This window comes from Anolis sagrei, chromosome 11 (genome assembly GCF_037176765.1).
Source record: "Anolis sagrei isolate rAnoSag1 chromosome 11, rAnoSag1.mat, whole genome shotgun sequence".
Lineage (NCBI taxonomy): Eukaryota > Metazoa > Chordata > Lepidosauria > Squamata > Dactyloidae > Anolis > Anolis sagrei.
The window spans coordinates 32,820,936-32,837,212 of NC_090031.1; the positions used below are offsets into that span (position 1 = coordinate 32,820,936).

At 45.5% G+C, this 16,277-nt stretch overlaps 1 protein-coding gene across 2 annotated transcripts in view; it reads left to right on the plus strand.

Annotated features, from left to right (window-relative positions):
* CLIP2 (CAP-Gly domain containing linker protein 2) overlaps positions 1-13,142 on the plus strand; it is a 45,542-nt gene extending 32,400 nt beyond the window's left edge. For both annotated transcript variants that reach the window (XM_067472161.1, XM_067472162.1), the window contains 4 exons: positions 1,690-1,849; positions 2,181-2,366; positions 5,882-5,944; positions 8,378-13,142. In XM_067472161.1, coding sequence (XP_067328262.1) covers positions 1,690-1,849; positions 2,181-2,366; positions 5,882-5,944; positions 8,378-8,389 — 421 coding nt within the window. In that variant the 3' untranslated portion in view covers positions 8,390-13,142. The remainder of the gene's footprint in view (positions 1-1,689; positions 1,850-2,180; positions 2,367-5,881; positions 5,945-8,377) is intronic.
* The last annotated feature ends 3,135 nt before the right edge of the window (positions 13,143-16,277 follow it).

Genomic DNA, 16,277 nt, shown 5'->3' on the forward strand with positions numbered 1-16,277 from the left:
GTTTCGCCTGCATCTATGGCAGGCTTCCTCTGAGGAAGCCTGCCATAGATGCAGGCGAAACATCAGGAGAAATGCCTCTAGAACATGGCCATATAGCCCAAAAAAACCCACAAGAACTGAGTGATTCCGGCCATGAAAGCCTTCGACAATACATGTCTTGTTTACTTACAAACATCTTGTATTAATTCATCATACAGGCACATTTGGGGTTTTTTTGTGTGTATGTGTCAGGAGCAACTTGAGAAACTTCATTTTTACTATTTCTGACTACTTAAAAAAGGTTTAACTAGATATTAATAGTAAAAATTAACTAGATATTTTGATTTACGAAAAAGTGAGTCAAGCACTGAAAGGGTTAAATGGATGCAATGACTCGGCAAAAGCTATAGTTCAATATAAGTATTGGTGACTGTAGTTTAGTAAGTATCAGTGTTTGTTGCCCTCAGTATGAAGAGGCTCCAGTCTGAGAGAGGCCTCTGTGAGGTAGGCCTCAGAGTTAGTTGCTCTCAGTATGAAAAGGCTTCAGTATGAGAGAGGCCTCAGTGTGAGGTAAACCTCAATATTAGTAGGCCTCAGTGTGAGATTGACCTCAAGAGTTAGTTGCCCTCAGTATGAAGAGGCTTCAGTCTGACAGAGGCCTCAGTCTGAGAGAGGCCTCAATGTGAGGTAAACCTCAGTCTTAGTAGGCCTCAGTGTGAGGTAGACCTCAGAGTTAGTTGCCCTCAGTATGAAGAGGCTTCAGCCTGAGAGAGGCATCAGTCTGAGAGAGGCCTCAGTATGAAGAGGCTTCAGTCTGAGAAGGGCATCAGTCTGAGAGAGGCCTCAGTGTGAGGTAAACCTCAGTCTTAGTAGGCCTCAGTGTGAGGTAGACCTCAGAGTTAGTTGCCCTCAGTATGAAGAGACTTCAGCCTGAGAGAGGCATCAGTCTGAGAGAGGCCTCAGTATGAAGAGGCTTCAGTCTGAGAGGGGCATCAGTCTGAGAGAGGCCTCAGTGTGAGGTAAACCTCAGTGATAGTAGGCCTCAGTGTGAAGGTAGACATCAGAGTTAGTTGCCCTCAGTATGAAGAAGCTTCAGTCTGAGAGAGCCCTCAGTCTGAGAGAGCCCTCAGTTTGAGAGAGGCCTCAGTGTGAGTTTTGTGTGTGTGTGTCAAGAGTGACTTGAGAAACTGCAAGTTGCTTCTGGTGTGAAAGAATTGGCCATCTGCAATTATGTTGCCCAAGGAATGTTGCCCGGATGTTTTCCCATCCCTGTGGGAGGCTTCTCTCATGTCCCCACTCGGGGAGCTGGAGCTGACAGCGGGAACTCATCCGCGCTCACTCCGGGTAAGAACCTCTGACCTGTTGGTCTTCGGTCCTGCCGGCATGAGGGTTTAACCCATTACGCCACTGGGGGGCTCCACCTTTCTTACTGATCCAATTACAGACAGGATGTAGTTTCTCTGTGTTGAGAACACAGGGCATCATTCTTAATCAATAGTCCATAGTCCAAAATACCTTTTCCTTGTGGGGTTGTTGGGTGAAGCAGCTAGGCTAGTGGATTACAGCAGCCAAAACAACACCACACCCTAGGGCCTGTTAATGCCTTAGGATGGCACCGGGAACGTTGTCATTTTCAAGCTGTGGAGCCTCATTCAGAGGCAGCAATGTCAGTCCCGCAGATCTGCATCATTCCTTCAACTCTCCCCACAGAAGCCTGAACGAGCTGCGTGCTTTGCTTATGGAGGCCAACCGCCACTCTCCAGGACCCGAGCGGGACTTGAGCCGCGAGGTGCACAAAGCGGAGTGGAGGCTGAAAGAACAGAAACTCAAGGACGACATCCAAGACCTAAGGGAAAAACTGATTGTTCTGGTGAGTCTTGATCTTCTTATGGTTGGAGAGTATGGGCAGATTTGGTGCAGGCAACACCTGAGGCTGGTCTCTGGAGCTGGGATCTTCCCTCCTTTCTCCAAAGAACTCCAGCTCAGATTTGACCATTCTCTCTTCTGCATTTTCTTCCTTCCATTAAGGACACATTTTGCCTCTTTCTAGGCAAAATGTAGCTGCATGGATCTTTTTACTTTTTACCTTTCTTTAGTAAGCTAGTGAGCTCCAAGACCTTTTCTATCAAGAATGTATTTCTTTTACTTCAGTATTCCATTAAATACTTGTTGTGGACTTTCTCGCACATGTCAATCTCCAGGATAAAGAGAAAGCCGTCACGGACCAGCGGCGATACTCCCTCATTGACCCTTCGTCTGAGTCAGAGGTCCTGCGGTTGCAGCACCGGCTGGTCAGCACCGAGGATGTCTTGAGGAACGCCTTGGAGCAGGGCCAGCAGATGGAGAAGCTAATGGAGGCCATGAGGAGCTGTTCAGAAAAAGCACAGGTGAGTGCCTCTGCCTGTACACTGGTACACCGCAGAGCTCTGTGTTTGAGTCCTCTATGTTATGCTCTTCACACACATGATCGCACCCCCGTTCATCATATGAGGGTTATCTGGAAAGTAAAGTTATAAGGCATGTAGCTCTTGCAGGAATTTTCTTAGGGGGAGTCGGTAGCACTGCCGTGTTGCGGGAAGCCAGCAGAAGCGAATGAGCAGTACCAGTTGTCAGTAGCTCATCGACTGGCATTGTGATGAGTGTTAGAATTGAGCGTCCTCATTCAGTTTCCCTCCAAGTGTGAAGTTCACAGTGTACGAGGGATATCCAGAAAGTAAGGTCACAAGGCACGTACCTCTCATGGGGAATTTTCTTAGGGGAAGTGTAGCAGGAAACCAGCGGAAGCGAAGGAGCAGTGCCAGTCGTCAGTAGCTCATCGACTGGCATTGTGGTGAAGGTTAAAGATGAGTGTCTTCATTCAGTTTCCCTCCAGGTGTGAAGTTCACAATGTATGAGGGATATCCAGAAAGTAAAGTTTCAAGGCCCGTAGCTCTCATAGGGATTTTTCTCAGGAGAAGTGTAGCAGGAAACCAGCAGAAGCGAAGGAGCAGTGCCAGTCGTCAGTAGCTCATCGACTGGCATTGTGATGAGTGTTATAATTGAGTCTCCTCATTCAGTTTCCCTCCAAGTGTGAAGTTCACAATGTATAAGGAATATGCAGAAAGTAAGATTACAAGGCACGTAGCTCTCATGGGGAATTTTTTCAGGGGAAGTGTAGCAGGAAACCAGCGGAAGCGAAAGAGCAGTGCCAGTCGTCAGTAGCTCATCAATTGGCATTGTGGTGAAGGTTAGAGTTGAGTGTTCTCATTCCCTTTCCCTCCAGGTACATAATTTGCAATGTATGAGGGATATCCAGAAAGTAAGGTCACAAGGCACATAACTCTTGCAGGGAATTATCTCAGGGAAAGTTGGTATCAATGCTGTGTAGCGGGAAGCCAGCGGAAGCAAATGAGCAGTGCTAGTCGTCAGTAGCTCATCGACTGCCATTGTGATGAGTGTTAGAATTGAGCGTCCTCATTCAGTTTCCCTCCAAGTGTGAAGTTCACAATGTACGAGGGATATCCAGAAAGTAAGGTTACAAGGCACGCAGTTCTTGCAGGGAATTATCACAGGGAAAGTTGGTGTTACTGCTGTGTAGCAGGAAGCCAGCAGAAGCAAAGCAGCAGTGCCAGTCATCAGTAGCTTATTGACTGGCATTGTGATGAGTGTTATAATTGAGTGTCCTCATTCAGTTTCCCTGCAAGTGTGATATTCACAATGTACGAGGGATAGCCAGAAAGTAACATCACAAAACACGTAGCTCTCATGGAGAATTTTCTCAGGGGAAGTGTAGCAGGAAACCAGCGGAAGCGAAGGAGCAGTGCCAGTCGTCAGTAGTTCATCGACTGGCATTGTGGTGAAGGTTAAAGATTAGCGTCCTCATTCACTTTCCAAAAAGTAAGGTTATTATTTATTTATTTATTTGCTTTATTTCTATACCGCATTTTTCAGCCCTTAACAGGTGACTCAATGCGGTTTACATGGTACAATTATCAAACAGTGTCAGTGCAATTAAAACATAACAACGCAACAAACAGGATCAACAGCATCAATCCACAACAGTTAACAATCAACAAGACAGATCAACAAAACAGACATAACATAACGCCTCAGTTGAAATCAGATCCGTTCTCATAATCCTTGTGCCATTCCTATGTTCCATTTACCGTCTTCCTATGATTGGTTGCACTGCTTAACCAAACGCTTGTTCATAAAGCCAGGTCTTAACCATTCTCCGAAACGTCAGCAGCGAAGGTGCCTGTCTGATGTCTGCCGGTAGGGCATTCCATAGCCGAGGGGCCACCACTGAGAAGGCCCTGTCTCTCGTCCCCGCCAAGCGCGCCTGTGACGCAGGCGGGATCGAGAGCAGGGCCTCCCCAGACGATCTTAATGTTCTGGTCGGTTCATAGGTGGAGATGCGTTCGAAGAGGTAAGCAGGGCCAGAACCGTTTAGGGCTTTATAGGCTAAAGCCAGCACCTTGAATTGTGCCCGGTAGCGGATTGGCAGCCAGTGGAGCTGGTTCAGCAGAGGAGTGGTATGCTCCCTGAGTGCCGCTCCCGTTAGCAGCCTGGCCGCCGAGCGCTGGACCATCTGAAGCTTCCGGGTAGTCTTCAAGGGCAACCCCACAGGTTACAAGGCACACAGCTCTCACAGGGAATTATCTTGGGAGAAGTTGGTATCACTGCCGTGTAGTGGGAAGCCAGCGGAAGCGAACGAGCAGTGCCAGTTGTCAGTAGCTCATGGACTGTCATTGTGATGAGTGTTTTCCTCCAAGTATGAAGTTCACAATCTATGAGGGATATCCAGAAAGTAAGGTTCCAAGGCATGTAGCTCTCGCAGGGAATTATCTCAGGGAAAGTTGCTATCACTGCTGTGTAGTGGGAAGCCAGCGGAAGCAAATGAACAGTGCCAGTCACCAGTAGCTCATCAACTGGCATTGCGATGAGTGTTAGAATTGAGTGTCCTCATTCAGTTTCCCTCCAAGTGTGAAGTTCACAATGTATGAGGGATAGCCAGAAAGTAAGGTTACAAGGCACGTAGCTCTCGCAGGGAATTTTCTCGGGGGAAGTTGTTATCACTGCCGTGTAGCAGGAAGCCAGTGGAAGCGAACAAGCAGTGTCAGTCATCAGTAGCTCATCGACTGGCATTGTGGTGAAGGTTAGAGATAAGTGTCCTCATTCCTTTTCCCTCCAGGTGCAAAATTTGCAATATATGAGGGATATCCAGAAAGTAAGGTTACAAGGCATGTACCTCTCGCAGGGAATTTTCTCAGGGGAGGTTGGTATCACTGCCATGTAGTGGGTAAGCCAGCGGAAGTGAACGAGCCGTACCAGTCGTCAGTAGCTCATCGACTGGCATTGTAGTGAAGGTTAGAGATGAGCGTCCTCATTCTATTTCCCTCCAAGTGCGAAGTTTGCGCTGTAACACGCTGCCTAAATGCTAAGGGCATGAACGCCGCTGCAATTCGCCATGAAATCGTTTCAGTTTATGGGGAGGACATAATGTCAAGACAGCATGTGACAAAATGGGTTCAGAATATATTGTGAGACCCTGAAGAAACTTAGCAGAGCCATCCAAAACAAACATTGTGGGATGCTGACAGCGGGAGTCTGTCTCCTTCATGACAATGCACGTCCGCACACCGCTCATGCAACACAAGAGTTGTTGACTTCATGTGGTTGGGATGTTTTGAGTCACCCCTCTCACAACCCGACCTCGCACCCAGTGAATATCATCGGTTCACTAAACTGAAGGAACACCTGGGTGGAAAACATTTCGGACGAGGAGGGAAACTTCTCTGACACAGGCATAAAAAACAAAACAAAAACAAAACACTCTGTTTCTAATGTCTTAAAGTTCAATGTATTTTCTTGATTGCTGTGCATGTAATCCATAACTGACAAGCAGCTCTTTCCCTTCCAGACCATTGGAAGCTCCGGATCTGCGAATGGGATCCATCAACAGGATAAATCTCACAAACAGGAGGTAGGCGCTTTGTAAAGTTCGGTTGTCTGGTTGTTCTCCCTTTGCTCTGTGGTTCGTTTGAGAGTAAAGCCATCACCTGGACAGGGGAACAAGGCAAGGATGAGACACAACCACTGGGCATCAAGGCAGTCAATGGATGGAGAATCTGTAGAGACAGAGGGCCAACTATACATATATTTCTTTATTTATATATTTTATTTATTTACGACATTTATATGCCGCCCTTCTCACCCCGAAGGGGACTCGGAGTGGCTTACAAGATATATATACATACAATATATTATATTATTAGCGTAGTACAATATCAGTATTATATGTTACTACATTGTACTATACCATTATATTGTAATATTATTTATTTATTTGCATTATTTCTACCCCACTCATATCAGCCCGGAGGCGACTCAGAGCAGCATACACAATCGGCACAATTCGATGCCATAAAAATACATACATTGATAAGCAAAAGAACCATTATAGTGCAATTAGGCATAAGACAGTGCATAATAACAATATTAAAAGCTAAAAACTATATTCTCTCATTCAAGTCCTTATCCGTTCCATCGTCTTGGGTAATATTACATGTAATATAAAATATATAATTATAATATATTATTATTATTATTAGTAGTAGTAGTATATTGTATATTGTGTTACATAATTTTAAATATATGTATCTATATAAATAAAAATGTAATGTTCGTTTGTGGGATTAACATAACTCAAAAACCATGTGACAAACAGACACCAAATTTGGACACAATACACCTATCAGGCCAGTGAGTGACCATCAGTCATAAAACGTTGGAAAACATAGCATAAGGGACTTAATAAGCCAAAAATTATAAAATACATTACAGCGCATGCACAAAACCACTTTTTATGATCTGCCATATTTATTTATTGTGTCAGAAGCAAATTGAGAATGCAGGTAAAATGTATTTTAAAAATCACAAACAAAGTTAAAATCTTGGCATTACACTAAATACGAAACCAGGGAATCAAAAGCAGATCTATTTTCATTGCGTAATAGTCTCACTCCCTTTTTCAATTATTTATCGTATCGGGAGCAAACCAAGGGTACAGTTGTAATGTATTTAACAAACATAAAGTTTGAAAACTTGGCATTATATTAAATGTCCTTTGAGCAGAAGCTGGCCACTTGGTGTGCCTCTGGAGTCGCTGTGAGAAAGTCCTCCATTGTGCATGTGGCAGGGCTCAGGCTGCATTGTAGTAGGTGGTCAGTGGTTTGCTCTTCTCCACACTCGCATGTCGTGGACTCCACTTTGTGGCCCCATTTCTTAAGGCCCGTCGCAAACTAGGTTCCTGCTGGAGAAACCCTTGCTAGCAAGTCCCTGACGTCATGAGCCTGCGCCTCTCTCCCCGCCCCTTTCTCCGCCCCTTTCTCTTTGCGAGCGTGGTTTTTCCTTTGCTAGGGCAGCATTGCCCGCATTTTCTCTCAGTTGAATTCTGCCAACTGAGAGAAAATGCGGGCAATGCTGCCCTAGCAAAGGAAAAACCACGCTCGCATGGAGAAAGGGGAGGAGAAAGGGGCGGGGAGAGAGGCGGAGTCCCGTGACGTCAGGGACATGCTAGCAAGGTTTTCTCTCGCAGGAACAGAGTTTGCGACGGGCCTAAGGTTGGCTCTGCATCTCATGGTGCCAGAGCACAGTCTCTTCAGTGTCTTCCAAGTCACCCAGTCTTTTGTGTGCTCAGGAGGGAGTTCATGAGATTTCTCATGAATTGAGTGCTTCTCCTATAGATTCCTAACGTTACATTCCTGGGAGTGGCCCACAGCAGCCTTTATCTGAGAAACTGTCTTCTGAGGATGATTTGTCAGGTGAGACTGAAGGTAGAAGACAAGTCTTTTGTAAACTAAGAGAAAGTTCCCAAGCTCTCCGAAGGTCAGCCAGTCTACTAGAAAAGAGAGATAAGAAATCCTATCTGGTTGTAAAGGCAAACAGAATGTTTTCCTTTCGCTTCATGAGACAGGAAAGGCTTTATATACGATGGGGAAAGGATTTTAGCTCAGTCTGGTCAGTGTTGAATTATCATGACCACCTTATTTCCAAGTGGATTTCTAGCTTTGTGTTTCAAGTTTTGCCAGTTTCCTGTTCTGGGTATTGGATCTCTATGTTGTCTTGTTCTTTTGGAATTTGCATCCTTGGATCTTTGTACCTTGAAGTGGACTATTTGTTACCGTTGGAACATCCTCTTGGACCAGACTGTTTCTATTATTTTTATTGCTTTTCTTACATATATCCTTCAATAAACTGCTTGTTGGTTTTACTATACTGGTGTGGTGTTTGAGAACAGAGGTGTACAACAGGCAGCTTAGCGGTTTAACCCGCATGTTGAGCTGTTTGTATCTTTGGACTGTAACCAAACAGGCTGTCATTGAGTAAACAGTGGTGCTGGTCTTCTTTCTTACAGGAGAAGCACTGATGAAGGAGCCGAGGTGGAGAGGACTCTGGCGACAGGGTTTGCTGCTCAAAAGAAGGGCCGAACGAGGAGTGCGCCCCCCTCTCCGACCACCCCAGGCCCCACTTTAAGAGCCACACACAGTGTTTTTCTGCACTACGAAACACGGCTGTTTTCACGGGCAACGAATGGTATCCTCCCCAGCTTTCCCGGCTGTGCCTGGCTCATGAAGACAAGCGGTACGAGAGCTGTATGTTTGTCGCTGAATTTCTTCTCCTCCACCGTTTGCAGCGTCCGATGACAATATGGATGGCATGGGTCTCATTTTGCCAAGGAATTCCTTTTTTTTTTTGGGAGGTGGGAGAAGTTGCCCTCACATATTGCTAACGGAAATGTCCCGGGTGAGAGACAAGAGTGTTTTTGTTTGCAAATCCCCAAGAAGGGAATCTTTTGCTCCTTTTTCCCTCCCGTTTTCGATGGCCAGTTGTCCCTCTAGCCATAGAGGTCAGTGGGAAGATCATCCCTTCCCGACACTAAAAAGACTCTTGAGGTACGTAACATGAAGACGATGCATCGTATGGCACGGAATACCAATTTTAAGATGGACGCTTAACTTATTTTGAACTTTGATCACGCTTGAGTCCCATGAGTTGTTTGGAGCTGTTGGGTTGTGCCTCTCGCCTCTTCGGAGTGAGATCTCCCTGCTTTAAGCCACTTTTGCCACGGTCTGGAACAAAGGGTCAAGCTTGGACGTTGTTCAAAAGATGGCTTCTTCCCGTCTCTGTTGCTTTTGCCAAGCTTGCTTCTCACGTCCTTCCGCATTTCACCTCTAATCCAAGAGTTCGGGCCAAGGAGGATGCCCCCTCCACAAAAGATTGTACTACTTTTAGGCTTCGTCTGTGACTTGGTGTATTCCCCCTGCCAAAAAAATTAAAAAATGGAAATTTCCTGCCAAAAAATTAAAAAAATGAACATTGCAGAAAGTTAGCACTAGAAGGGGGGGAAAGCTTCAGACCGACCTTCTCCTTGCAGCTCTACCTTTCTATAAGCATCAGCCTTTGTCTTGTGGGTTTGCCTCATGCCCACACTTGTTGTCTGAGAATTCGGAGTCTAATCAAGAGCTCAGTGTTGAAATTCTCATTTTGCGACAGAATTCTGAGATGTCTGGGGACGGGAGGGGCTTCTGGAAGCTGTGGCCCAAAATAGTAACGACTTCTATCGATGGATAAATTTATACATACAGGTAGGTAGGTGTGTTCCCCTATACTGTGTTTCATCACGTAATAGTCGCAGTGCTTTATCTCCCCTTTTTAGAATGGAAAAAGGGGGTGGTGTGACTATTATGTGATTTTTTTTTTTTAAATCTACCTTTGATCCTCCGGTTTCAGATTTATTTATTTTTAAGTGGCCTTACCTTTGAGACAGAAGGAAGGATGATCGAGTTTCAAACAAACAGCTCCCTTCTGTTTGTATGTTTGTTGTATGTTTGACTAGGAAGACGGAAGATTCCCCTTTCCTCCCTCCCTTCCTTCTTTCTCCAAAGGCAAGGCATTTTACAAAATCTGAAATGGAGCTCTTTGGAAGTAAGAGGAAATATCCCATTTCCAGAAACCTCAATTTCAGGTTTTCTTAATTGCCTTAAGGCTTTGGAGGAAGGATGGAAGAGCACAGCTCCGGAGATCTCCACTTCATTATAGTTTACTGCCTTGTCTTGAAGAAAGAAAGAAAGAAAAGAGAAATCAGCCTCAAATAGTTCTGCGACTATTATGTGAGGAAAAAAATACTAATTTTGCTGCCTCAAAAATGTGGCTGCGACTATTATTCGATGAAATGCAACGTGTCATTATAGTTTACTGCCTTGTCTTAAAGGAAGGAAGGAAGGAAGGAAGGAAGGAAGGAAGGAAGGGGAAATCAGCCTCAAATGGCTCTGCGACTATTATGTGAGGAAACAAAAATACTAATTTTGCTGCCTCAAAAATGTGGCCGCGACTATTATGCGATGAAATGCAATGTGTATAGTGTTGAGTGTAGCCGGGTGTATCCTGCCTTCTCATTAGCAGCGTTCAGATGTTTGTCTTTCGTCCCCAAACAATTCTTGTTTTTTTTTTCCTGACCGAAAGGTCTTAATCAGTGTTAGAATAAAGTAAACCAGGAAGTGCTCCTTAGTCGAATTGAACCTCTGGAGTTGGAATAATGGTGGCCTGCGAGCATGACATTTTGAACATGTGTGGATGCTGTTGGGCACAAAATGTACTTGAGTGAACCTCCCTGATGCATCTGTGCGCTGCTGCTATGACAGGAGGCTCCAAGGTTAACAGGGCAGTGAATCCCACAGTGGTTTTTAGTCTGAACTTTGAGGGGCTTTAATATATTTTGGACACAGGGTTCCTTTAGGGACAAGCTCAAACCTGAACTGCATTCATTATTTCCCTGATGTGAAAACTGCCTGCTGAAACTTCATTGGAGATTGCATCGTGTTTTCTCAAGGTCCTACCAAGAAGGCCTACAAGCCACTCTCAACACCTTCGCAGAAGCATACGAGAAGCTCGGCCTCTCATTGAACACCGAGAAAACCAAAGTGCTCTTCCAGCCTTCACCAGCCAATCCTTCTGCATATAGCTTCATTGTGTAACATTAGAAGATGTTGGTCATTTCCGCTCCCTTGGCACCCCCCACTCCACAAAAGTCAACATCGACACCAAAATACAACACCGCCTGAGCTCTGCGAGTGCAGCATTCTTCCGAATGAAACAGAGAGTGTTTGAGGACCGGGACATCCATAGGGACACCAAGGGGCTTGTTTAGAAAGCCATTGTCCCCCCAACCCTGCCATACGCCTGCGAAACGTGGACTGTCTACAGATGTCAACACTGACATGCAACACCGCCTGAGCTCTGCAAGTGCAGCATTTTTCCGAATGAAGCAGAGAGTGTTTGAGGACCAGGACATCCGTAGGGACACCAAGGGGCTTGTTTAGAAAGCTATTGTCCCCCCAACCCTGCTATATGCCTGCGAAACGTGGACTTGTCTACAGATGTCAACATTGACATTGAAATACAACACCGCCTGAGCTCTGCAAGTGCAGCGTTCTTCCGAATGAAGCAGAGAGTGTTTGAGGACCGGGACATCCGTAGGAAGACCAAGGGGCTTGTTAATAAAGCGATTGTCCTCCCAACACTGGCAGCCGCCTCTCCACAAAAGTCCACATTGACACGGAAATACAACACCACCCGAGCTCTGCAAATGCAGCATTTTTCCGAACGAAGCAGAGTCTTTGAGGACCGGGACATCCATAGGGAGACCAAGGGGCTTGTTAATAAAGCGATTGTCCTCCCAACCCTGGCAGCCACCCCTCCACAAAAGTCCACATTGACACGGAAATACAATACCGCCTGAGCTCTGAGAGTGCAACATTCTTCCGAATGAAGCAGAGAATGTTTGAGGACCGAGACATCTGTAAACAAGGTGCTTGCTTATAAAGCCATTGTTCTCCCAACCCCTTCTATACGCCTGCGAAACGTGGACTGTCTACACACGTCACACTCAGCGCCTGGTACAATTCCATCAGCATTGTCTCCAGAAATTCGTAATTCGTAACCCTTTTGGTACTAATGTTCGAGAGTGATCCCTGGTCAAAAAAAAGTTGGGATACACTGGCTTAGGGGGATCGCCAGTTAGTTCCATGATATAGGGTCTCAAATTCCTCAAGCCGTGCTCCTCCGTACTGTTGCCTCGTTGGTTTCAACAGTTAGATTCACGACTTTCTCTGCTTTCGGTCTCTTACCGCTGGCTTTTAATGTCTATTTTTAGTTTCCAGACCTGGCAGAGCCTGACTTGCCTTTTCTTCCATGAGGACGCAGCGGGTTTTGTTTATTTTTTCCCAGGGAATTAATTAGATTTTCCAAACTTTACCATTTGAGGGGGGATTTATCTCGCATGTCGGAGCCATCTTTAGTCTGGACACAGTGTTTGGTCTCGGCATCGTTTCTATGTCCAACTATGGGGGATCCTCTGAAATAGGGTTTCTCTACAGGTACATAACCTTTGTCGAGACTAAAGATGGCTCTGTTACGCCTTACATATATATCTATGGCTCACAGTTGAACCCAGGGTCATAACACCCACTGTTCTCTTAATCCCCGTTGCAAGGAAATGAGGGCCGTCACCCTTCATTGCATGCCGATAAAGCTTTGCGGACTTCCCGCTGTGCGATCTGCCAGGCCTCCCAAATTGTCCGTGCGAACGCCACTTGTCCCGGCGAGCGCCATCACCAAAGGACCGGATGGTTAGGACCGTTTTCTGAGCGACGCAACGCATGCCGGTTTCACGGAGGCGAGAAAAGCCAAGGCGACCCATCCGCACAAGTCGTACGACAGCACTTAAACCTTGTACAGATAGTATTAAACCCACTAAAGAACCCAACCCACTTAACGGACTTGTGTACAGAACGAAACTAGGTGTTAATAAAATCAGCTAACCTCTTACTCCAGTGGTATGGACGTATTCCAATTTTGTAGTCTTAGTCACTTTGGGGGCTATCCAATTTTGTTAGAGAACAAGATCAGTTTGACAGCTAATAATGTCTTTATTTTGTTATCGGCTTATTATTATTATTTTTGTTTGTTTGTTTTTCTCTGTACAAAACTCTTTACAGGCGGGAGTCTCTTCTGTGTAATTCCTTGGACAGAGTATGTCTTCATGTATCGCAGGCCCCGAGACTGGCTTGCTCAAGTGTGATAAGCGCATATTAAACCAATAAATCCTGCGGCGGAAGAAAGTCCCGCGTCTCCTTCTTGCTTCTCTCCTACGTACAACTCAATACGGCCCCCAAACTGCAAAAATGGAGGTAACACAACAGGACGTAACTCCTAGCAGCTTGGATTGTATCTCGGTTGGACGAGAGACTTTGATTATATCTCGCGTGGACTATGATTCCATGTCAATGCAACATACTTTCCTAATCATAAGGAGTCCCCATTGGCGCAGCAGGTTAAACCGCTGAGCTGCTGAACTTGCTGACTGAAAGGTCACCAGTTCAGATCCGGGGAGTGGGGTGAGCTCCTGCTGTTAGCCCCAGCTTCTGCCAACCTAGCAATTCAAAAACATGCGAATGTGAGTAGATCAGTAGCTACCACTCCGGCGGGAAGGTAACGGCAAACTTGCTGACCGAAAGGTCACCAGTTCAGAACTGAGTGAGCTCCTGCTGTTAGCCCCAGCTTCTGCCAACCTAGCAATTCAAAAACATGCGAATGTGAGTAGATCAGTAGCTACCGCTCCGGCGGGAAGGTAACGGCAAACTTGCTGACCGAAAGGTCACCAGTTCAGAACTGAGTGAGCTCCTGCTGTTAGCCCCAGCTTCTGCCAACCTAGCAATTCAAAAACATGCGAATGTGAGTAGATCAGTAGCTACCACTCCGGCGGGAAGTTAACGGCGAACTTGCTGACCGAAAGGTCACCAGTTCAGAACTGGGTGAGCTCCTACTGTTAGCCCCAGCTTCTGCCAGCCTAGAAATTCAAAAACATGCGAATGTGAGTAGATCAATAGTTACCGCTCCAGCGGGAAGGTAACGGCGCTCCATGCAGTCATGCTGGCCACATGACCTTGGAGGTCTCTATGGACAATGCCGGCTCATCAGCTTAGAAATAGAGATTAACACCAGAGTTGGGATACGTCTGGACTTAATATCAGGGTAATCTTCTTGATTGAGTCATGCCAACATGATAAATTGATCAATGGATTGATCAGCTGATAGAATCCTAGAGTTGGAAGGGACCCCAGGAATCATCCAATCCAACCCCCTATATGTATTAGGCATGTGCAATCCATGGTTCTAAAGCACTTGCAAAACTAAAACTCTGGTGGTGAAAACTAGGGGGCGCTGGTGCTTTGCTTCTACGGTGTTGATAAAGTTCTGGTGGTGAAAATTTCAGAACTCTGACAAAACTTTCAAAATTTCATTATTATTTCATTATTGATGATTTTTATGACAGAACCAATTAGTAACTGCCATTTATAATGAAATTTTGAAAAATAGAGTTCTGAAATTTTGACCACCAGAACTTTCGCAACACTGTAGGAGCAAAGCACCGGCACCTCCTAGATTTCACCACCAGAACTTTAGTTTTGTAAGTACTTTAGAAACATGGATTGCACATGCCTAGTATGTATGTATAAAAAAATATTATTTGATACACAAGATTAGTACACAGCAAACAAGATCATTATGCTGGCTTTTGTATTGGATCGCACGTTGGACACTTCCCAAGTGCCTAGGACTGTGTGATGTATCAGCAAATAATGCGTGCGGATCTGAGTAGCTCCCTTTTGCAGCTGACAGATGGTAATTTTGTGAGTGCCGATTATTTTTAAGTGCAGGCCAAGGTCTTTAGGCACTGCGCCCAGTGTGCCAATCACCACTGGGACCACCCTTACAGGATTATGCCAGAGTGTTTGAGTCTGCAGTTTTTATTATTCTTATTATTACTACTACTACTATTATTTGCTACACAACAAAGTCACTCTGCAGGCGAAGTAGGATGGCCTTTTGCAGCTGAAAAATGGTAATTTTGTCAGTGCCGATTATTTTTAAGTGCAGGCCAAGGTCTTTTTTTAAGTGCAGGCCAAGGCACTGCGCCGATTATTTTTAAGTGCAGGCCAAGGCACTGCGCCCTTGATTGTATTTCCGCCATTTAATTTGCTTTTCCAAATCATTCTGACTCTGCCAGCTGCAGTAAAATCTTGTTAATTGAAAGATTTGTGTTTGAAGCCCAGGTCAGGGTGAGCTCCTGGCCTTCAGCTCCGTTTCTGCCTATCTAGCAGATCGAAAGATTGTGAGTAGATAAATAGGTCCTGCTTTAAGCGAGGAGGTATTTAAAGGCAACCATAAGAAAAATGCCAGTGGTTTGATCAAGGAGGAAGTTTATGAACAAAGCTCTTTGGCAGGGAAAATGGAGCAACAGCACCTCCCAGTGGCCGGAACCAAGCACAGCCTCCAAGATGCCGAAGATGGGAAAGCCTCTCTCTCTCTCTCTCTCTCTATATATATATATATATACACACACACACCTCTATGTATGTACAGTTATCTTGTAATTGTATAACGGCATTGAAAGTTTGCCGTATATGTGTCCTGCAATCCGCTCTGAGAAGGGTGGAATATAAATACCGTAAATTACATATTCCCCATCGTGGTCAACTGTTAATCGCACGTATGGTATTTCCTGCGCCTGCGCAGACAGTTCGGAATCTTCTAGAACATTTATTAGACACTTTTAGGCGGTAGCCCCCGCCCACTCTCCCCTTGATAGTATATATAGCCAGTGGGTGGGGCTACTGCTTCAGTTCCTTTCATCCACTGCCTCTTCGGCAGGGAAAGTGGCGCAACAGCACCTCCCAGTGGCCGGAACCAAGCACAGCCTTCAAGATGCCGAAGATGGGAAAGCCATATATACCTCTATCTATGTACAGTTATCTTGTCATTGTATAATGGCATTGAAAGTTTGCTGTATTTGTGTCCTGCAATCCGCTATGAGAAGAGTGGAATATAAATACTGTAAATTACATATTCCCCATCGTGGTCAACTGTGAATCGCACATATGGTATTTCCTGCGCAGACAGTTCGAAATCTTCTAGAAAATTTATTAGACACTTTTAGGCGGTAGCCCCCGCCCACTCTCCCCTTGAGAGTATGTATAGCCAGTAGGCGGGGCTACTGCTTCAGTTCCTTTCATCTGCCACCTCTTTGGCAGGGAAAGTGGAGCAACAGCACCTCCCAGTGGCCGGAACCAAGCACAGCCTCCAAGATGCCAAAGATGGGAAAGCCATATATACCTCTGTCTATGTACAGTTATCTTGTCATTGTACAATAGCATTGAAAGTTTGCCGTATATGTGTCCTGCAGTCCGCTCTGA